Source organism: Phycodurus eques, chromosome 7, assembly GCF_024500275.1.
Source record: "Phycodurus eques isolate BA_2022a chromosome 7, UOR_Pequ_1.1, whole genome shotgun sequence".
Classification (NCBI taxonomy): Eukaryota; Metazoa; Chordata; class Actinopteri; order Syngnathiformes; family Syngnathidae; genus Phycodurus; species Phycodurus eques.
The window spans coordinates 13755283-13778916 of record NC_084531.1 but is presented as its reverse complement, the minus strand read 5'-3'; the positions used below and the strand labels follow the sequence as shown (position 1 = coordinate 13778916).

Genomic DNA, 23634 nt, shown 5'->3' with positions numbered 1-23634 from the left:
TTTACTCAGGCGCACGTAAAGCAGCCTACGGGTCCTCATCCTCAAGCCGTGAGTGACGTCACGCAGCCTTTCTCCACGGACCTCGATGGAAGAAACGTGGAGTCGGAAGTGTGTGAAGAAATTCATGTTTTACTAGCATCAGTAAGTATCGTCGCTCTTCACTTACAGTAGTTTCGACTTTTGAAATGTCTTGACGCCATTATCTCATTGTTTCTCCATTAAGTCTCTACGGTTTACCAAACAGCGCTAGCAGTAAAGCTTCTATTGCTAAGTGTACAACACTGGTCTTAGAACTTTGTCAGTGGTTTTAATCGTTTGAAATATTGTTTACTCATTAATAATTGTGCAGCATTATTTATTTAAGGGCATCCGCAGTAAATACTGTGCCAAATAAAGCATGCTAGTGACTAGCGACCCTTAACGGGACAAGCCGAACGAACAACAACGTCTTGATTGTTTCCGTAGGGTTCTTCACAAAAGTGTCAAGTTGTCAAGAATGGAGTACATGCAGTCCGGTGCCACAAGCACCCAGGGAAATATGTAAGTACTCATCACCCTCTTATCGTTTTGTTCATTTTGACGCCAGCGGCGGGCGGTGAGTTTCGGACCTGGGCTTTCAGTGACCCTGTACATTGTTTTGTATAAAATCGCTACATAACTATGTGTGACATTAAATGAGAGAGAGAGAGAGAGGGTCATTTTGCATATTTGAGAATGAATACCATTATTACTAAAGCAATAAACACAATCACATTTATCATTCAATAAATCGCCTTCAAACAACTCCAAACCTCTCACGGCACACTAATGTGCCACGGCACACTGGCTGGGAATCACTGCTCTATACAGGTTGTAGTCTGTACACTACAATATAGCAGTTCACAATCAGTATTTATCTAACAAGATGACAAAACCTTTAAATAAAATACAGTGTACTCACCAGAGATGCCGACAGACGCAGCAGACCTCTTACCTTTTCTCCTGGCTGTCTGTGGACGCTAGCTGTCGTGTTCCAACATGCCGCTCTGAAAATGCCCAAAAAATAATTTTCCGCGTTGAAACCGCAACTATTTTGGTTGACCTAGCCTCACAAAGTCGAGTTCGTCCTTGAAAAGCGCACCTGGAAAATGAATTTTTAGTCATTTCTGAAGTTGTCCTCAGTACATCAATCCTATGCGCATATTCAGCTCAACCAATCAGATAATTATTTAGCTGGGCCAATCAGAAGACAGGACAAGTGCCATTGTGACTCGGTCTGCGTGAAAGGGCAGAGTGGTCTGATCTGATTGGTTAGACCATTTCAACTGTGTGTGTGTGTGTGTGTGGTTAACTTGTTTGATGCAAACACTTGGGATTCTGAAGGCCTTGGACAGATTGCATTTACATGCCAACACACAGATGTAGGGCTGGAGGAAAAAAAAATTAATAACTCTGCTAACTCGACTTCAAAAATAGGTCGACACAAAATTTCTGCCTCGAAGCTCGGCCGGGACAAAAAAAACAAAACGTTCCACCCGAAACCATGTTTCACACAGACATTTATTGCAGACGGGCGCAGTGTTAGGTCAATGATAAACTTTGCCAAAAACGACAGCGGTGCGTCTGTAAGTGATTTGTAAGACACTGTTAGATGTGTAATTTACATATAACATTAGTACATGCAAACTGAATGGTACTTTTTTTTTTTTTAACTTAAAATGATAATTGCTGCCGCGCTAATGCTAATCGCGATTGCTAACTGTTTAACATTTTGCTGTCTCAAATTCTGTACACCATATTTAAAGTAATAAATTATGATTTGATTAAAAAAAACGACTAAATATTGAGGTTAAGCAGCTTTACAATAGGCAAGGCTCGGCTGGTTCATGTCTGTTCCCAGCACTCTCTCGGTATTTTCTCATCTAGTTGTATAGGTGAGGCAAGATGACCTGCAAAATATTTTCAGCTTGAAGGCACATACCTTGAGTGAAAAGTTTCCATCATATTGATAAATCGCTGCTTTTTCAATGTATAAATGGGCAGTGATGCCTTTCACCGGGTTCACTTCTTATCATACAGAAAACAATGTGAAAGATGAATATGATTCAGCTCATGTTGTCTGTTTCGTAGTGGGAATTTAAAGTCGCTAATCACTTTCTTGAAACCGAGTCACCAGATGGGTTGGAAACGTCACTTAATATAGCGAACAAATCAGATTCAGCTAAACTCAAATTAATTAATACATTTATGATGAATCTTCTATCCCTTTTTGATGCTAGGCATTATGCATATATTTTAAATTTAATATATTGTGTTCTTATATCTTGCATCGGTCCTAAGAGTTTTGTCTGCATAGCATTCATCAGGAGGTGTAAAAGCCATTATAGATGTTCGTTGATGCAATTTGCAGTAATGTTGTTCATGTTACATTCTATTTTCCCCAGCCTGTGCTGCACTTGTGGTGTCCCAATTCCTCCTAACCCAGCCAACATGTGTGTGGCTTGTCTGCGCACTCAGGTAGACATCTCGGAGGGAATTCCCAAACAAGTAACAGTCCATTTCTGTAAGCAGTGTGAAAGGTTTGTTCTGAGACTTTTTTTTATTTTTATTTTTTTATAAATGTGTATTTATTTTTTCCTAAACCGTACATTGATACCGTAAATAATGAACTCAAAACAACATTTTTGTGTTGAATTCACCTCTTTGCAGGTACTTGCAACCTCCAGCCACATGGGTACAGTGTGCTCTGGAGTCCAGGGAGTTGCTCGCCCTTTGTCTGAAAAAAATTAAAGGCTCTATGACCAAAGTACGCATTAATCTTAGTAACATTTACAATGACAATTTCTTAAACTGTGCAAATATGTAAATGAAGCTCCTGTTATTGCATGCATTGACCACACCTCTCTTCTTCTAGGTGCGTCTTATTGACGCTGGCTTCTTATGGACAGAGCCTCACTCCAAAAGGATTAAGATGAAACTTACCATACAGAAAGAAGTAATGATTGATCCTCTCTTATAAATTTGTATTTTAGTGGGCTTAAAGGGGAACTAAATCCAAGGTGTCAAAACATTTTGTTATAATTTAAATGAGCTAGTCTTCTTTATCTGCTGCTGTTTACATAAATCTATGAAGTATTTCTTAAGAAAAAAAAAAAGTTTAAAATATTGCATATACTCTTATAGAGGCTGCCATCTTTGGGTCATTGTATCTACTCTATTATAGAGGCCGCCATCTTTGTGTCTTTTCACTCTTGCGATAGTGCAAATTTGCAATAATGTGATGTGTGTCAGCCATTCCTGCCTGCTTTATTTACTAAACAAACAGACAAGTGTTAGTAAAATTCAACAATGACACAAACAGTTACACATCAGACCGATCCACTTATGTCTCTGTCTGTCCGTCCGTCCCTCCGCACCTAATGGGGGAATTTTGTCTGACGACTGTTCTCACATCGTTCAAGTTGGTTTTCTACCTTATATTGCCATCATATACAGTAGTTAAATATTGTTGCCATCAACACAACACCATCCCAAAATCATGTTCAATAGCCAATTTAATATGCTAAAAAATAACTAAATATGCTGTCATTGATTAAATTGTTCGCTGGCGCTAGTTGCTAGCGGCAAGTGCTCGGTTTAGTTCCCCTTTAAAGTCTCCTGATCTTCTTTCACGTACTGTCTATTAACCTTTACCAAATTACCCTATTAGTTTTGATAAACAACAAAATATAATGTATAAAAAGCACTTTAAACATTAAATCCCTGCCACCTGCCTCTAAATCATGCAAGCAGCTGACACGTTATCCCATTATCCCATTGACTTTAAATGAGAACGCTTCGGAACATCTCTGAGCCTCTGATTGGCTATTCTTGTCGTGCCGGGAGCATTTATTAAAATTCAATTAGAGGTGTAAAATGGGGCAGAGGAGATGATTTTTCAAAAGATCGTTTTGATAATATACTACTGTCATGTCATACAGTTTTAACATGTATGACAAAAAGTGTTTATTTTTAAACTGCAAACTGTACCCTTAAGCCTGTTGAGGATCTTGTCAAGTTACACTTTAGTGCAAATTTTGCAAAAAAAAATGAAATAGTACTCAAAGTTCTCTTTTGATTTATTTTCCTTAGCGAGTGGTGGCGATGTGATGAGAACAGAAAAGCAAATGTTAAGTGCTCGTAGTGACAACTACTGTACACCATGCTGTCGGGGCATATGGTGTAACCTGTTGCTATCTCTTTGGCATCCCCAGGTGATGAACGGTGCCATCTTACAGCAGGTCTTTGTGGTGGAGTTTGTCATCCAGCCTCAAATGTGCGACGACTGCCACCGTGTGGAGGCCAAAGACTTTTGGAAGGCTGTGGTTCAAGTTAGGCAGAAGGTAAGTGACTGTGAGACGGTGTCAATTGCTGACATTTGGTGATGCTGCTACTCTATAGAAATGTTCAGTCTATATGAATTACACAATCCTTTGAACAAAGTCAGAATGATAAGAGTTGTCATTTTGTTGGACAAAGTTTTTAAATTTAAGATACGAAAATCATAAAGGGTAAATGCTTATATAGTGCTTCGTTTACATGATCATGGTGACCAAAATGATTGACGGAGGTTCACATTCACCCATTCATGCACACATTCACACACCAATGGGCGGCTGCTGCCATGCAAGGCGCTGCAAGTATGAAGAAGTCAAGATAATTATCAACATAAAGTCAAAGGAAGCAGAGCTCGAGACTGCAACGAAAATGGTCACGCTTACACAAGTGCATGTTGTAATACTCCCTTGACACACTCTCAACTATATAAGACATGGCGGTTGAAAGTCACTGTCTTTTTCACTGCTTTTGTCAATTTCCGCCACCTGCACGCTCTCCTTTCTGAAGAAAGAGTGGGTTCTCGTTATGTATCTCCCAACGGGCACGCACACGTGCGGTCAGCCCCCCTCACCACGGCGAGAGCGAGCCTTGTCGTCGAGCAAGGAGGTGTCGCTGAAAAGGGCGCGGATAGTACCGGTACCCACTCAGATTCATAATGACGTGACATGGATCCATCCGCTCCACTTCTTAATCACCCCCTCTTATTGACTTGCCCACCGGGAGGGGGAGTATAATAGTCATGTAGACGTGAACGAACAAGAGTAAATGTCTGCGTCAGATGCAGTAATATTAGTTGTTTTTCCACAGAGGGTGGCGAATATATGCCTGTGAGTATTCTTATATTGTCTTACTACATATCAGTTGCTTAAAGGGTTATAATACTGCCACATCGATGCCATTTGTTAGCCTGTCTATAGCATTTTGCATTGTTTGTTAACATTAAGCTAAACAGACGGAAGGCAAAGCTAAGTGTTTGTTTTAAACAGTGTAATTCTCATTGTTTTATGTTTTGTTTGACAGTAAACTTCAACTGGTGAGTTCAGTTCACAGCCATCATACAGCACTTGTATCTCAAAAAAACATTAGTTGTTTCAAGGCACCATTGTATTGTCAAAATTAAAGATTTACTCGAACAAAAAATAAGCAGAGGGATTGAAACCGACTCCTCAGAATAGTCTAGTCAAGAGCGACACATATTTCCCTCTTTGGGAAATATCCTATAAAAGTTTATAATCCCTACTATAGAGGGATTTATTGCAGGGATCTACAGTAGCTCAACAGTATGTAAAGTTACTCCAGACTGGTAATTAAGATTTTTAACAATATTACTTGAGACTTTAATGTGCAGAAGTTGAAACTAGACGCCCACTAAAAAAGTGAATTGTTGTTTTACATTTACACTAGAATACAATGTAATAAACTGCTTTTTCAGCATCTAAAAATGTTTTAGTAGGCCTATTCTATTTGGTTTCTATTGTTATTATTAAAAGGATGCTTTTTATTTCTAACAGACTGCCCACAAAAAGACATTCTACTATTTGGAGCAGCTAATCCTCAAACACAAGCTCCACCAGAATGCCCTAAACATCAAAGAAATTCATGGTGCGTTTCATACATTTTCTTCTTTGTCTTTTGAAAGGTCTGCATTTTTACAGGCTAAAGCACAGAATGATGTGCATATTATAAGCACAGTTTATCTGACAATGGCTTCACGACTCCAACTGTTTGTCATGTGGCAGCCATATTTTCCCCCATATTCTCGAGTATGTCCTTATTTTGGTGCACATTGGCTCCGCATCAGCGCTTCGGCCGGTGCAAAGTTTGACGTTTTTGCTTCTTCCTGTCCCAGAGGGCATCGATTTCTACTACGGCTCCAAGCAGCACGCTCAGAAGATGGTCGACTTCCTCCAGTGCACCGTGCCCTGCAGGTGAGCAACATAAATAAATAAAGGCCTGGCGTGGATAAGCATTTCACCTATTTACGGGAAGTAGACTACAATTAGTTTTGGACGGTTTAGAGCAGTATATATATCGGTCTAGTTGGTGCAGCTTAATGTTTTTTTTTTTTTTTTTTTTTTGTGGTTTTTTGACACCTGAGCAACATTTGGCAGTCACATAAAAAGCAATATGCTTCTGGATTTAACTTATGACGATATTACACAGAAGATGAGGAATGCAATGTACAAAGTGTGTCTTATATCCTGTCAAATTAATTGGGTTCTTGAGAAATACTTAACCTCTAAAAGTTTAACCAGTGCATGAAACAACTTTATTGTGTATATCTACATTTTATCGGTTTATCAAGAAAGCTTTTAACATTCTGGGCTAGAACTACTGGCCCTACAATATATTATCTATAAAATGTTAAGGAATGTCTGGTAGTCCTGGTAGTATATCGTTTCACATCAGTCTCGAGGCAAAGATGAATCCTGTCCACTTTTAAATGCCCAGCTTGACTTCACTTTCACTTCAAACTGTGAAAACCACGGCATATTAAATGCATACGTTAAAACAGAAATGTCAGCCCAAACAGCAGTAAAGGAGAAGTCCTGTATCTACAGTACACCTAAGACCATGTTTATTTGAGAGGAAACTGAAAGCAGCAAGAAAACTGACCGCTTCAGGAAAGTGGAGACTGTGAAGTTTTACTCATTCTTGTGTAAGCAGGTCTCACCCAGCTTGTCTATGAAATTCAGGTTTGTAAACCACTATAATGACGACCGGTGGCATTGCATTGCTTGAGATTTGAGACCAACACAGCTTTTGAGTATAAGATAAAGATTAGGTGGGGAGTCTTGGTTCATCCCGTCGATTATGAGGGAAGGAAATGCCAACATGTTGGAAGTCCGACAAGTTTAGGCACCTCACACTCGAACAGAGTATGTATATGCATGGTATAAAGGTCAGATGACAAAGATGTTATGGGGTCAGTTAAAATTCACATTTGCATTCTTTATATGTTATGTAATACATGCACTTGACTTCCAGCAAGTTTTCAACCATAGTTTAGCTAAAAATGAGGTTTTTCTGACGCATATTGATTCCTCCCCGAACATACCCGAAGCTCAAGACACCGGTTACTCTATACACCGCAAGGGCTACTAGAAGTGACATTGCAATTGCCAAACACAGCGCTCTATACGCAATTGTGAGCAACATGTTGGAATATGTGGAGGAGGAGGATTTCGACGTACAGGAGCACCCAACTGAACTTGGCATCGTCAAAGCGTACATGTTTGAGCCGATCAGGACGTCGGAACCTGACGGTGACGACGACGAGCAGCCAAGTAGCAGCTGTACAACAGTAAAAGAGAGTGGCCACTGGCTCGATGTGATGGTATGCCAAAAGCATGACTTTTTATAAACTCATGGCTTGAAATAATGCCACACCAGGGGTGCCAATATTTTTTAACATGACTATATGCATTATATAGTCATATGTTTCAGTGACACGCCACAAACTTTAACATAGGATGCAGTATTCCTATATATTGTGTGCCCCTCGTTGCGTTATAACACGCTGCACACTGTCTTTGCCGTGTGTCTGTTTGCTTGTCATATAGGCAAAAGTACAGACAGTGCTGAAAAGTACTGTGTGGGTCTTTTTTTCCTACTCCCCAGTGCATAGTAACCATAATAGTCGTAGGTATATACAATGAAATCCTCAACTCTCGTCTGCGCAGCTTCGCTGGTGCATCGTGGCGGCTGTGAGATTTAATTCTCTTGGCGGTGGAGGTCCCGATGGCCGTAGGAAAAATAGTTGTCACCGCAGCTGGTTTCAGCCTCTGCCTAACTATACCCGTGTATCTAATGCTTTCTGGTGAAAGAAAAGACTCTGCGCTTTTGGTAGGTTGGGTCGGTTCTCTTATTTTCACAAAACACAATATTCTATGGGTCTTGAAAGATCAATCAAAATGCTCTAAAATGGCTGGCAATATGGGGAAACGCTACTTTTAAAATGGCTGGCAGTGAATGAGTCAATTTACATTAGCTGTGATATGTCAAATCTGCTCAACCAATGAGCAGCCAGCTGTTTTACGCCACACATGGTATTGGGTCTGTGACCTTGGTAGCCCTTCTGACTCGGTACCCAAAATACATAATACCTGCTTTTGTTAAGTCCATTAAAGAACCTTAATTGCGAGCAGAGCCAAAGCAATCTGAGTAGGTGTGTGTATTAAGCAAAATTGAGATGATTAACCTTTTTCTTTTCCACTATCATTTGAAGCTTTGATGAGACTGCGCTTGATTTAGTCTATATTTGGTGTATTTCTTAATTTTTTTTTTCTTTATTCTTATTCTAAGATGTCGCTGTATGCATTTTATTTTTTGAGTGAATGTCTTTTGCACCAATGTGGGATAGTACCCCATTTTCGTTATGCTGTGCAATGAAGATTCTAATTCTAAATCTCTTTTTTCTCCCTATGACTTTGAAGGTCAAAGATGTCCCAGCGGCTCATCTCTCACGACATCCACTCAAACACGTACAACTACAAGAGCACATACTCTCTGGAGATAGTACCAGTTTGCAAGGTACATACACTCGCACCAGCATAGAACTTTCCGCTTGACATGATGACATCAAGTTCTTAGGGTGACAAAGAATCTGATCAGTACCAGTCATACCTTGACTTAACACATTTTTTGGGAGCCATTCACAATGGCCAGTACTGTAATTTCTCATGTTTAATATGCATTCCCCAACCCCCGAAAATTCATCAAAATTGATATTATACATGGGTAATAAGGAAGATGAAAGAAAATTGTCACATACTATAGATGTATACCTGTACCTGAAAAAAGATTACTTTCAATCCAATATGATTGGTAATGTCTCATGCTACAAATAGAGATGTCCCAATCGAACGTTTTCACTTTCGATCCAATACTGATATTGCAGCCTTGAGTTTCATCATTGCCCTGTGACCATCTCGCCTCACCCCCACCAGTCTCCCCAATTTTAACGCATGACACCCCACCTCACATAGTCACTGTATAGGGATAATGGTTGCTAGTTGGGGACCTGGCAGTCATAGTAATAGGGTGGGTGGTGGGCATTCACATGTCTTGGCTTGACTCCTGGGGCCCCACCTCAGTTGTCGGGCCACGGGGACATGGGCCCCCCCCCCCCTCTCCTGGCGCCCTCACCCGTCATTGCACGTGGCAGGCACTTGACGTGCTCATGTTTGGGGGGGGGGGGGGTATATGACTTTTTTCGGGTGGTAGCTGGCTCCTGCGTTGGGCCCTGTTGGTGGTTGGGGCCCCCATGCTCTCTGGGGGTGGTGGCAGCGGTGGGGTGGACTGAGTGGGGGGGGTGGTCCGGTACCCTTAGCCTTTCCTTCGACTGCTGGGGGCGCTTCTGTTAAGCTGGGGGGACCGCCCTGGTCCAAGGGGGTGGGTGGCGTCCGCCTGGCTGAGTCCCCCATGAGATGGGCGTGCTGGCTTGGTCCCCCCTTGCGGGTGGAGGGGGCCAGGCCCGCCCTTCCTCAGTCTGCTAGCTCAGCAACTCTATACATCTAACATGCTGGTGAGACATTAATAATAAATTCCATAGACACACTATAGGCTTTATTTACTTGTGCTGGGACCAGTAATAATAACACAGGTTATATTAACATTTCTTACAGGTGTTTAGACATTATAAAAGCATCCCACCACACCACTCATCAGTAGATACCAAGCGACAGTTACCATGTTCATTTTTAGAGCATTTTTAACATGCAGCCCTTTTCAGTTCAACAATTTGACAGTTCTCATTTTTAACCTGGGTTGTTTCCTGTTGCCAGGACAACGTTGTGTGCCTGTCGCCGCGGTTGGCGCAGAGCCTGGGGAACATGGGACAAGTGTGCGTGTGCGTCCGTGTCACCAGTACCCTCCACCTCATCGACCCAAACACCTTGCAGAGTAAGTCCCGGCAGCCTTTTAGGCCTATTGACATCAATATATTTTTGGTTTGTTTGATACCTATAGCTATTGAAAATATGGAGTTAGTTACCATTAAATACTCTTTTCGGAAGATGGTTGACTCCAACATCTTGTAGACCAGAGGTATCAAACTTTTTTTAATTTTTATTTATTTTTTTGGCTCGGGCCGCATTGTAGTTATGATTTCCCTCAGAGGGCCATTAGAACAGTGAAACCATATAAATGTTTAATCACCAAAACATATTACCATTACACAACAAATTGAGGGATAACTAGTTTTGAAATCAGAAGACAAGGATAATAGTTTGTTTAAGTTACTGAAGAAAAAGGGTTTGGTAACAGAAAAATGCAATATCTCAACATTGTTTATTACGATGACAATTTGGAATTTGGGTACAGATTTGAGCAAAAATCACGGATTGTGATAACCCTTAAACAATGGATATTTGAACACAAACAGTGCAGTAACACACATAGACAGGCAATATAACCACACTTATAAGCATGTATTCTTGATCCTCTACGTAAAATGTCTAATATTACCGCAGCTTACTGAGTCACTTAGTTGTGAAAGTCTTCTTGTATCTCTGTAGTCTATTATACAAAAGCAAATGGGTACTCACTAGCTAGCAGCACAATGTGGGGCTGGAATGTATTCATGGAATTTCCATTCATTTTAGTGTGGAAAGATGTGTGTTTTGAGTTACAAGGTTGGTCACAGAAAAAATGAAACACACAGTTCTTACAAGACACCACAGTACTTTCTGTGCCCTCACTTGTTAGAAAGGAGAGCGAAAGTCACTGATTCCCTTTTCAGCTCTTTTATGAATGCTGAGAGAACGGTAAAACACAAGCACACTCTGACAGGGGCTGCTGTCGGCCACAGCTCACTCGGACGCAAACTTACCATGTCGCATGCCCCTCCCCCCAAAAAGGGACATAAATTCTCCTCCAAAATATTGGGACAGCAAGGTCAATTACTTTGTTTTTGTTGTATACTGAAGACATTTAGGTTTCAGATCAAAAGATGAATATGAGAGACAAAATTTTGTTCAGAATTCATCTTTTATTTCATGGTACATCTAGATGTGTTAATTAACTCAGGACAAAGCACCTTTTTGTTTGAAGCCACCCACTTTTCAAGTGAGCAAAAGTATTGGAACAGACCTTATTAAATTAACTTAAGGGGAGTAACATTTAATATTTGGTGGCATAACCCTTACTTGCAATAACTGCATCAAGCCTGCGACCCATTGACTTCTCCAGACTGTTGGAGTCTTCATTTGAATTGCTTTTCTAAGCCTTTACTGCAGCCTCTTTCAGTTCTTGTTTGTTACTGACGTTTCTCCAATCGGTCTCCTCTTGAGGAGGTAAAATGCATGCTCGATTGTGTTAGGGTCCGGTGATTGACTTGGCCAGTCTCAAACAGTCCACTTTTCCCCCCTGATGAAGTTCTTTGTTGTGTTGGCAGTGTGTTTTTAGTCATTGTCTCGTTGCATGATGAAGCTTCTCCTGATTAGTTTGGATGTATTTTTTGACAGAAGAAATATATAAGCCATACCACAAGATGCAAACCATTCGTCAGCAAAAAGAATCGGAAGGCCAGATTGGATTGAGCCAAGAGGTACAGAGATTAACCACAAAAGTCTCTGTTTCTTTGTCTGTTAATGGGAAGCCTGGCATTGCATGATGTGCACCAGTGTTGTTTATGACTTGGGAATACTTTTCTACAACTTTGTCAAAAGTCTCAGATAACCATTGTCTTTCACCAACATCTGCACAGAAGGAAAGTACAGCACCTTTTTTCTCTGTAAAGAGAAAATGTTCATCTGATCTTGCATTTAGAGCAGTTATCATATGAGCAACAGTCTTAACTTTGCCTTACAGCTTACAGTTCAAATGGTTCTGTATCACTGCCAGATCCTGGTATAGCTGATCGGCCAAGTTCCCAGCATAGCCGACACTCTTCTAACCACTGTAGCTGCCCCCTAATTGGACATTGGAGAGGATGGAGATTACATTAGTCCCGTATTTCTCATCTTTAAGTACTGTTTTTGCAATCATCGTCATTGCTTCTTTGAAAAGCTCCCCAACCTTCTTTTTCTTCAGGAATTTTTCACTGGTCTCGTAAAATAAAACTGCTGTTTGCACAAAGCTGTCTTCAACTACTGTTCAGTTGGCATGGAAGCTTGTGTGGCACATTCTGAAATGTCTCTCCACATTTTGACGCTTTGGTGTTGCCACAGTCGCTCCACAAATGAGACGCAGGATTTTTCAGTGGTTAAAAAAACTCATCCTCCCATTCACTGTAGAAGTTATGTTTTCGTTCTTTTGCTTGCCATGTTTGTGGGGTTTACAGTACGACTTTGAACTTTTTTTGGTCTTTTCCAAATTTACTCCTGTTTAAAATAGCAACAAAATGAAAGTTGTTGTGCCACGGTGGCGAGTCAGCATCGCTTTCGTGAGCCGCAAGTTTAGCACGCTTCCTTTTCCTTTCTCTGTTACGATTGGATGCCAGGGCTTGACAAAAAAAAAAACTACTGTACCAAAGTCAGTGAAGAACATTCGTGAGACGATACTACGGGTAAACTCGAGTAAACAACAGCCATAGATATTAATATGTACATATGACTACCCTTTTGGGCTGCATGCATACCGTTATGCTATGTCAATGCATTGCCTTTCATGGGAACGTTGGCCCTGCCAACCGCCACATAGGCATGTCGGTTAGCCGGATCGAGTCTTCATATGTGACAACAGCGGCACATCCCGGAAATACAGGTACCACTTGCTGTGTGGTGATTGTGCCAGTAAACGGCAGCGGCCAATTCCAGAACTAACTGATTTTGTCTGTTACAAAGGGCGTTTTGAGTTCCAACCAGACACTTTTCTGGCCATTTAATTCAAAATCCATTGTTTCCGGGTCTATTAAATCACGTTTCCGCTGTATCACTGATTGCGAGTGGGTCTGGAATGTATCCCCCGCCGTGAACAGGGGTTCCCTAATTGAGAGATTTGTCCCAATACCTTTGTCGATACTGTGGATCTGTGAACCAGATGCTTGCTAATATGTCGGTCTGCCGGCCACATGTCCTCCACGACCATCCACATTGCCATCTTCCATGTGCTTCCAGTCACGTCACTGCGCAGTGTGCACTGGAGGAGGACAACGAGAAGACAAACACACTTTTGTTATGCAAGCCTTCATCGCTCGTTAATGGCAAGGCGACTCGCGGGAAGCACTGCTTAATCAATGGAAGTATGGCGGCAATGAGCAGTAGTGCATTTCTCCTCTCTTTCCGGTGTAATCTCTCATGTTCCTCAACAGAATTTTGACATTTTGAAAGGGGCAAGCACATTATTACTTACTCTACAAAGGCCATACATTTTTTTGAAGAATTGGCCTCAACTTGTTTTTTTCCTGGTAATTAATGACAGATTTGTACTTTTTTTTTTTACCCCCATAGAGTTCCTCGTATTGACCTTCTTTCCAATACTAATTGCTCTTATTTGTCATTGTAGTGCTACATGAAAGGATTCTTAGATATAATGTCCCAAAGAGAGCCACATAATTGGAGCCTCGCTATTTTTGCCATTTTTTTGCACTCATGACTCATGATTATGCTTATTATATAATAACTCCTCTTCTCAAACTCGCAGTTGCCGAGGTTGATGGGAGCACATACTGGCGCCATCCCTTCAACGGCCTCTGTAACCCACGGCAACTGGAGGAGTTTATCGTTATGGATATTGACATCATCAGAGACCAGAAGCTGGCTGCTGGAGCCGGCATGAGGTCCAATAAGGTGAGTCTGGGTGTTTATATGCGGCTGCACAACAGAGTACATAATGGGGGCAGTCTGTGCGCGGTAGGGGGTGGGGTCATTGCTGTTCTCTTGGAAGCAAAATCAATACTGAGCCATTACATTATTCCGTAACCTGCATGTGGGATTCTAACCAGTGTGATAGAAGTGTTTTTGTATTGATTCCACAGGGAATAATGAGGTTTGCTGAGACAAAGCTCTCTGAATGCTACATTATTATTTTTATTACTACTATTATTATTGATGCTCATGTCACAGTAAATTGGAGCAAAGAAAATGTAGTAGTGTTGTAGCGGCTTTGCACATTCTACTGGGGGTTTATGTTAGAAATTGCATACATGTGTTCTGCCATTGGACACGATGGAAATAATTTGTTGTAGGTTCCATCATAAAACACTGACTGGAGATACAGCCAAAGTTTTAACTAACATTAACACACTTGCTAGTGTAAGAAGAAGTTAACTGCTGTTATTAATGAAATGTAAAATATGCAGCAGGTGATTACTGCGTGTCTCTGGGAGGCAATCTCTTCACATTAGCAATAGACAGTAACATTCCTAGGTTTCTGTTCTTTTTGTTGCTTTACTGAGTGTTACTGAGCAGCTGGTGACAGGCTACAGTGAACCCCCACAGTCACAGTTTGGTGTCTCATATTTGAAATTAACTTATCCTCCTTTATGTACTGAAAACTCAGTTTATTCTCTGTTTTTGTGGTTGGGGTAAAGCAATACAATTATTAACATTTGTGCCATCTGGTAGTAGACTTTACACCCATCTGATCGGCCTGACCGGTATCGGCCTATAATTAGCATTTTATGCTGATCGGCTTTGTCGTCATTCGCCGATCATTGATCAGCTCCGCAAAAAAAAATTTACTCCGCGTCGCCATCATGTACAGTATATTTGAATCCAAAAGCTAGTTTATTTTTAGCTTTGTCGTGTGTCTTTTGACGTAGAACTGTAAATATCAGACCACCAATAGTTATTTTTTAAAAAACATGTTGGCGGTGTGGGACAGACAACACGTTTGAGACAGACGGCACATAATGCCTGGATCAGACTACAAGGCAAATATGGTCTTTCACGATTGCACTATGTCAGACTACGGCAATAAAATCTTGTATTCCGATACCACAGCATCCCCGTCTTTTACGATCACTGGGCTTTATCTTGTCAACTCAAACGTGACCGGATACACTCATTGCCGTGGCGACGACATCGCAACGCGTGTATTATAAGAAAAAAATGGGGGGGGTAAAGGTGTGCTGGTGGTCACCGGTGCTCGGGAGATTACGTTCGTGTCAGGCTTGCTTGAGGGATGTTCACATACCTTTTTAATATGATACGGCTCGCAAGCAGGCAACAAAACGTGAGGTAGCCTAGCAAGCTAGCACTAACGGTTGTAAGTAAACATGCCAGCGTTCTGTCGAATCATGCTCTAAAGTTTTGGTGTGTGTGAAGTAATTTAATTACAATTAAGTAATTTAATTACAGTAAGTTAGCACCCATTATTTCCGTAATGTTGGTTTGACCTCACTGATTAGAATACATTACTTGACTAGAGCAGTGATTTCCAACCTTTATGGAGCGAAGGCACATATTTTACAATTGAAAAATCTCAGCACACAGCTAGCATCTATTCGACATGAAAGTATATTCATGTCCTTTTCGACAAAATATTTTTTACATATAGTGCCCATTAGTGTTCAGACTGAGATACCACAGTTGGATAAAATTTTACCTTTATATCAAGATGACAAACGTCTTCCTCTTTTTATATTAATGCCTTATTTTTTTTACACTCACAAGAAATTAAACTGAAAACTATTTTTTGTTAGAAATTGCCTCACTTCAAATGTTTGGAGACAAGAAAATGCCGTTTCCTGTTATATGCACAATGTGAATTTAAGAAAAAAAGTTATCTAAAAGAGGAAACCAATTGGTCATTCATTAAGGGAAATGTCTCATTTTCTCTTGTATTCATAATTGCTCTTTAACCAAGCATAAATATATTTTATTCTTATACTTTATTATTCCAATAGAATTGTCAGTAGAATACTTGATTACTAATTGCAAGCACTACTACATGCAATTTTTATTTTTGACAAATGGTGAGGAAAAAGTCATAGCATAGCATTTTCTGAAAACTGAAAACGTGCTATCAAGGTGCAATAAAGTCCCAGGTGCAGAATTTTTTTTATCAGCCCCAAGTTTTCTTATATAGGTTTAACGCACTTATCAAATTTGTTGTGATCAATAAATATGGATTTTAAAATATATTAAATAAATAAATGCAGTATATAATGTACACATATCGATCTATTTTCTACACCAACAACTAGGGTCGTGGATATGCTGGCGCCTATCCCAGCTAACTGCAGGCGAGAGGCAGCGTACACCCTGAACTGGTTGCCAGCCAATCGCAGGGCACATACAATCGTTCACACTCGCATTCACACCTACGGGCAATTTAAACTCTTCAATTAACCTGGCATGCATGTTTTTGGGATGTGGGAGGCAACCGGAGTACCCAGAGAAATCCCATCCAGGCAGGGGAGAACATGCAAACTCTACACAGGGGAGGCCGGATTTTAACCCAGGTCCCCAGAACTGTGAGCCGGACATGCTAACAGTCGACCACCGTGCAGCCCATATACATATTAATTAAATAGAAAAATTATATATATTGAGAGATATATTTTTATTTTGTTGGTAAAAGGACTCTAAAGGACTTGTGACTTGACACAGGACGTTCCTGTCTCAACTTGGGACTTGAGGGCAAATACTTGAGACTCACTTGTGACTTGATAAGCCATGACTTGGTCCTACCTCTGGAAAATGGATTGATGGACTTGTGCATAGATGTAATCCCCCCTCACTTCAGTGAGATTTTATTTCATGCAGTGAAATATTTTTTTTTTTTTTTGCAGCGAGACCTGAATTTAATTTAAGAAATGTTATTACTATTTAAGACCTGTTGTAGCAGGACTAGGTGGGCGGATGGGTGGAGTGTTCTGCCATTAGTGTCGGAAGGGTTTCTGGCATCTAAGACTGATTTTGGTGTGGCACTCCTGGTGCTGTAAATATTTGTTCTTCCTCTAAGGCAGTGGTTCTCAAAGTGTGGGCTCCCTTTAGTTGTATGCAAAATAATTGCTGCCTAAGAAGTTAAGTATGTATTGTTGTTTAAGAACTGTTTATTTTTAATCATTTATTCTGCCACAGTTAGTTTTTTTTTTTTTTTTTACTAATGTGCAATGCATTTTAATTGCATCATTTTGTTTAGGTTTTTTATTTTCCTAAATTTACAGTATTAACCCTCTGATTATTGTCCCTGCATGTGTTACAGCACACCCTGGCTGAGTTGTGGGTACAGAAGACATCAGAGATGGACACCTGTCAGCAGTACCACTGCCGCACGTTCTTGGGCCACCTGCTCAACATTGGAGACCTGGTGATGGGGTGAGTCTTGATGAGTGATGACAGTTTCTCTTGGTTTGTGGAAAAGAGTGATTATGGTTTGCTGTTTTGTTTCGGACAGGTTTGACTTTGCCAATTCCAATGTCAACGACGAGTTCTTGAATAAGATGAACCCTCATCATGTACCGGATGTGGTACGTATGACTCCTCATTGAAACGCTGCAACCATTTTTACTTCATGCTGCCCTCTTGTGCAGAAACACAGTACTGACTGTGACCCTGATTACACTTTCAGTCATTAAAATATCAACTTGACTTTAAGGTGCTAATCAAGAAGAGCTATGACCGCAGCCGCAGAGTGAGACGCAGGAACTGGAAACTGCAGGAGATGGCCAGAGACAAAGATGGCATGGATACAGACGACCAACGGTACCACAGTCCTATTTCATTTTTTTTAAGTTTAAACTTTACAGTGAAAATAAATGGCTTGTAAATTTGAACCCACATGGAAATATTAACAACCCTGTCAAATTTGAATTGTGAAAAAATCACCAAGTATATCAAATTAGGCTTTAATAACATGAACATGAAAGTCATGAAAAATCAAGCCGTTGTCTCTGCTCTCAAACGCTGTGGGTGTCTCCACTAAATACACTAAAACCACACCCTGCTCAACTGTCACTCTAATTCTACGACCTCTAAAAAATTATGCTTGCATGTAGCATCATTCTTACACATAACTACATGTTTGAGCTGCGAAAATATAAATATAAAGCACATCTGGGCAACGTACGGCCGGTCCACAGTCCCTGACTGCCCCTCGCAGCATTTATGAAGTGAAAATAAAATGTAAAAAGTATGCACTGCTTTTATTGTGATGTCCACAATGGGGAGAAGAGGGGAATTTTCCCTGGTAATTATTTGGGAGTCCTAACTAAGAACGACTAATATGAGTTTGTGTTTTGTGCTCATAATAATAAAAAAACATGGACCCTATAGCGATGATGATTGGGAATTGTAATTACATAGTTATGTAATATTAATGTGTAGTAGATAAGTCATTTTATTGTTACTAAGTTTTTATTTTTCTTGCTATTCCACCTTTCTCAGCATGCCGTTTGTGATTCACAACCGACAACAAGGCGGTCTAAAGCGACCACGCCTGCGAACTAGCAGAAGAAGAAGCATTTTTGGGTGTAGGCATAGCTATCAAGCTAACTCCACGTCACAGTTGCGGCGGATAACTGCTGATGCATAAGAAGGCGGTCAAGTTCTTATATAGTGGGGGAGGGACAACTCAAGTCGGGGCCTACGTGCATCACTGGGACCCACTTTAGCCACCCCCCTCTGCCCCCCCCCCCCAAAAAAAATAATCAGGAAAACTGACATGATGAAAAACAGTTTAACACTATATATCCACAATTGAGTTCTACATAGTTCTCGGTAGTTGCAGGTGTTTTCAGCACTCCTCTACAAACATGTACAATGTATTTAGAAACAAAGACAGGCTCTTTGAGAATAGGACCAAAATGGAATCCTCTCTAATGCAACCCAATATTTTTGACTTTTGTTGGCTGGCAATACAGGCTTCCTCTGTTAACTCTGCATTTTTGCCCTCAGACAATACCAAGACTTCCTGGAGGACCTGGAGGAGGATGAGGCTCTGAGGAAGAACGTCAACATCTTCAGAGGTGAGCAGCTGGACACCGCAAGCTTTCCGCTGCCGTTAAATTTGTCTCATATACTGTCTGTGTCGGCTTACAACATCAGTGGAAATATATTCACAAATAGTTACAGTATGTTACCAAGTATAGTATAGAAATGTATACAGTGGTGTTTTAGTTAATTTACTGCTGGTAGGCTACATGCTACAAACAATGTTACGCTCTTTCTCTGCTTGAACTTGTCTAACCAACTGTCAGTGGTTCTCTTTGTACACTTTTTTTAACACCCTGTGCTACCTAAGAAAATACTTGGCTCTCCAAATGTGACCATAATGACTAACATTAAAATTAAGTAACATAGTAGGCCTTCATCAAAAGCGACGCAGAGGTTTTGTTCCTAAAAAGTAGGGGGGCGGGGGAATTAATGTAGGCCACTGAGTTTGAACATTAACACTTCACTTAAATATAGGAAAATAAAAAACTGTGCTTAATAGTGCACAAAAATTAAAATAAATGTAATTAAATGTTTTAAAACAAACAGTTCTTAAAGACTGTCTTGTACTGTTGAACTGAACTGTACTTAAAAAAACTATTGTAACTGAAAAGTAAAAAATGTACTGTACAGGATTGAAAATAAATTTAAACAGGATGTACGCATAGTTACAAACTTCATTATATGCTTGATTGCATTGCAGGTTTTAAATGTTGTAAATTGTATTCATATTAATTCACTCATTTGTCCGTGCACCATTAGAGAGAGCAGCATACTTCTAGTGGTACTCGTACCACTTTTGGAGAATCAGTGATCTACTTGATTCATTTTAACTTCAGTATAACTTCACGACTGCTGTGTTTTTAGTTGGATAGCAGTGGAAACCCCATAGGCATAATTGTTGCTAGGCAGACTTAAAGCCTCATAAAAGATTGGCATACAACTGGGGCAGAGTCCCCCACTGCCCTGCCATTTAAGGACAGAGACGTGCACGAACATAAGACGTAACACTGGAAAAAGCTCTATGAGAAATATAGTGTAGAAAATGATGAGATGCAGGCATTTTGTTGGAGGCTTGATAGTGAACCTGTATGTGGAATATATAACTAATGAAGTATTATGAGAAGTTTTCTTTTTTTCTTCCCTCATCTTCATTTTTAAACCAAGTCTGAAAGAAACTGCAATAAGCTTTTTTTCATCACAGCACTACCTGGTGGACTCAGTAAGGCACTGCCTCATTTGTCGCCAATCCACTATTCCCACTGAATTTCTGAATATTCATTTCAGACTCCTCAAAGATCCCGGTGGAGAGCGACACCGATGATGACGGCGCACCACGTATCTCCTTGGCGGAAATGCTGGAGGAGCTCAGCCTCTCGGACGCCACGGGAGGCGAGGGGGCCGACATGATAGAGTAGACAAAGCCACACCGCAAGAGCTGAGCTAAAGCATCTCATTTCTACTAGCCAGAAGATTGCGACTTGATTAAACCAGATTATGTTCTAAATCATGCAGTTTATTCGGTTCATTAGTTTCTGCCTGCACTTCCCCTAAAGGAGTAACATTTTACCAATCAAAATCATGTAATATTTTGAATAAGTGGGAGAGTTAATGTCAAAAATACATATTTCTCCATATGTGAACTACTTTGGGATGATTTGCTTGAAACCTCCACCAGAGAGCGCTGTAGCTTTAAAGGCACGGATGGGCAAAAATTGAGTAGTTGCTCAGTCGCTCAACCTTGTGGTCAATGCTCCATTGGTGTCTAAATGGCTCCAGATTTGTGGTGCCAGAACACTGCCATTAAGTGTTGTGGGAAAATATTAGAGATTAATATTGGCACAAAAACGAGTTTTGGATTCAATTGAAAAATAAAATTCAGACATAAAAAAAAAAATGCAAGGACTTCTTTTGATGATGGCACGGTGGACGACTAGTTAGCACGTCAGCCTCAACGTTCTGAGGACCTTGGTTCAAATCCGGTCTCGCCTGTGTGGAGTTTGAATGTTCTTCCCGTGCCTGTGTGGGTTTTCTCTGGGTACTCCAGTTTCCTCCCACATGCCAAAAACATGCATGGTAGGTTAATTGAAGACTCTAAATTTAAAAGAAATTAGTGAAAGAAAAGTAAAAATTGTTGCACTATTGTAACCTACAACCTGGACAACTCAATTTTATTTTATTTTTAAAAAAATCTTATTGAGAGAGAAAAAGCTATTGGAAATAATGTGGTTGCATATGTTTGCACACCTTCATATAACTGGAATGTGGTTGTGTTCAGAATTAACCAGACACGTGTTCGGGAGATTTTGTTTTGGTCCAATGAAACCAAGGTTGAACGTGTAAATCTAAAAGGTATATTTGGCATAAACGCAACACTGCTCATTACCAAAAAAAACACAATACTTTCAGTGAAGCGTGAGTGTGGGAGCATCATGCTTTGCGGCTGTTTTCCATCACCTGAACTGCCTTGGACTAGGTGGAAGGAATTATGAACAGTTTGATCTAGCAGTCAGTGTTTGCCCAAAACCTTCAGGCTTCTGCCAGAAAGCAAACATAAAAGAATCAGGGAGAGCATTCTAGAACAGCAGAAATTTATTGGGGGTAATTCAGAGGCACTTTAAATGGTGTGTGCTAACTCCCATTTAACATGAGTTGAAATGTGTTTGGTAATTTCTGAACACAGCCACATCCCAGTTATAAGATGGTGTGTATAATTGTGCAACCACGTCAGTTTCTTATTTTTACTTCCCCTTTCAAAGTTTTTTTTTTTTCTGTTGCTTTATACAGTTTAAAGGTCACATTAATGGTGGTTTATTGTGGTCTCTTTTTTTTTTTTTTTTTTTTTTTTACCAATATCACAAACCTTTGAACAGGGGGAAGAGACTATATATATATATATATATATATATATATATATATATATATAATTTTTTGGGTATCCACTATAGAATAGTTCAGTTATTACACATGGTGCATGTGAGGGGTGAGATACTGAACTAATGTGATCTCACACTGGAGGAATGAACTAGTGAAGTGTGTGTGACACTACCTTGAAGATTGAGGGAGAAAGGAGTGCCAGGTTTTTCCCCAAAACCCCTGAGCTGTCAGAAGGGAGTGCCAGTCCCCCCCACAGTAACACAAAAAATGAGCAGTCATTTGATCTTGGGAAAGTGAATGAACCGAATCACTTGTGCATGTGAGTGGTGACGAGTGTCTCTAACAATGTCAAACGAAGGTTCACTTTTCTTTTCTTTTTTTTTTTTTTTTTTTTTTTTAAATAACTTTCCATCACACACCGTTCTCCCTGATATCTTTGCATAAGTGCAAAGTCAGCTCTGGTAACCAACACCCTTTTGATACATCGGTACAGGTCAAACCCGACTCAGCATGTTTACATTTGCTGCTTAAAGTGGATGTATAAAAGAGTGTTACCTATAGAGGCTGCACAGAAGACTCTACATTGTGTATTGGTGTGAGTCCGAATTGATGTTTGTCTATATGCTCTGTGATTGGCTGGAGACCAGTGAATCTAATGACAAGTGCTATAGAAAATGAATGGATATTACCTGTACAATTCAACTGGAAATGACACCTGTTAAAGATGCATACCCAAGCCATGGCACTAACTACTACCACCATGCATCACTGATTAGGTGGTAGTCAAGTCCATAAATATTTGAACATCTACAAATTTCTCATCTTCTTGGCTCTTAACACCACCACAATTGGTTTGAAATGAAGCGAGCAAGATGTGATTTAACTGCAGACCTTTGGCTTAAATTTGAGGTATTTACATCCAAATCATGTAAACGGTGTAGGAATTCAGTTTGTATCCTGGGCTGTGAAAACGTATTGGCTCCCTTCTCAAATGCTTGTATTTTGCATGTTTACCCACTTTAAGATCATCAAATAAATAACAGAAAAATATAACCCCAGTGAGCTTAAAATGCGATTTTTAAATGATTTCATTTATTAAGGGGGGAAAAAAATTTCACAGTTACCTGGCCCTGTGTGGAAAAGTTAATTAGGGTTACAAAAGCCATTTCTAAAGCTTTAGGATTCCAGCAAACTATAAGGTGATGCATTATTCTCACATTGGGAAAAAAAAGGGAAAGTGTTGAAACGTCGCAGGAGTGGCCGGCCTACAAAGATTACCGTGAGAGAACAGCAATGACTCATCCAGGAGGCCACAAAGGAACTCAGGACAATTTCTAAAGAACTGCAGGCCTCCCTTCCCTCAGTTAAGGTTCATGACACAACAATAAGGAAGAGACTGGGCAAAAATGGAATCCATGGCAGAGTTCCAAGGCAAAAACCACTGCTGACCAAAAAGAACATAAAGGCTTGTCTTAGTTTTGCTAAAAAATAAAAACCTGAATGATTTGCAAGACTTTGGAGAATATTATCTGGACTGACGAGATGAAAGTTGAGCTTTTTGGAAGGTGTGTGTCTTGTT

At 40.3% G+C, this 23634-nt stretch overlaps 1 protein-coding gene across 2 annotated transcripts; it reads left to right on the top strand.

Annotated features, from left to right (window-relative positions):
• The first annotated feature begins 31 nt into the window (after nucleotides 1-31).
• On the top strand, nucleotides 32-21915 carry nmd3 (NMD3 ribosome export adaptor). 2 transcript variants are annotated; one of them, XM_061681726.1, is made up of 16 exons: nucleotides 32-141; nucleotides 466-540; nucleotides 2424-2558; nucleotides 2689-2785; nucleotides 2894-2974; nucleotides 4233-4361; nucleotides 5868-5958; nucleotides 6206-6284; nucleotides 8793-8889; nucleotides 10143-10260; nucleotides 13942-14087; nucleotides 17452-17564; nucleotides 17644-17716; nucleotides 17845-17951; nucleotides 19143-19213; nucleotides 20466-21913. In XM_061681726.1, exons 2-16 carry the CDS (start codon nucleotides 497-499, stop codon nucleotides 20594-20596), a joined length of 1512 nt encoding a protein of 503 aa, XP_061537710.1. In that variant the 5' UTR covers nucleotides 32-141; nucleotides 466-496; the 3' UTR covers nucleotides 20597-21913. The 2 variants fall into 2 exon arrangements, with proteins under 2 accessions (XP_061537710.1, XP_061537711.1); XM_061681727.1 differs by lacking the exon at nucleotides 32-141 and having other exon boundaries at nucleotides 479-540; nucleotides 20466-21915.
• The last annotated feature ends 1719 nt before the right edge of the window (nucleotides 21916-23634 follow it).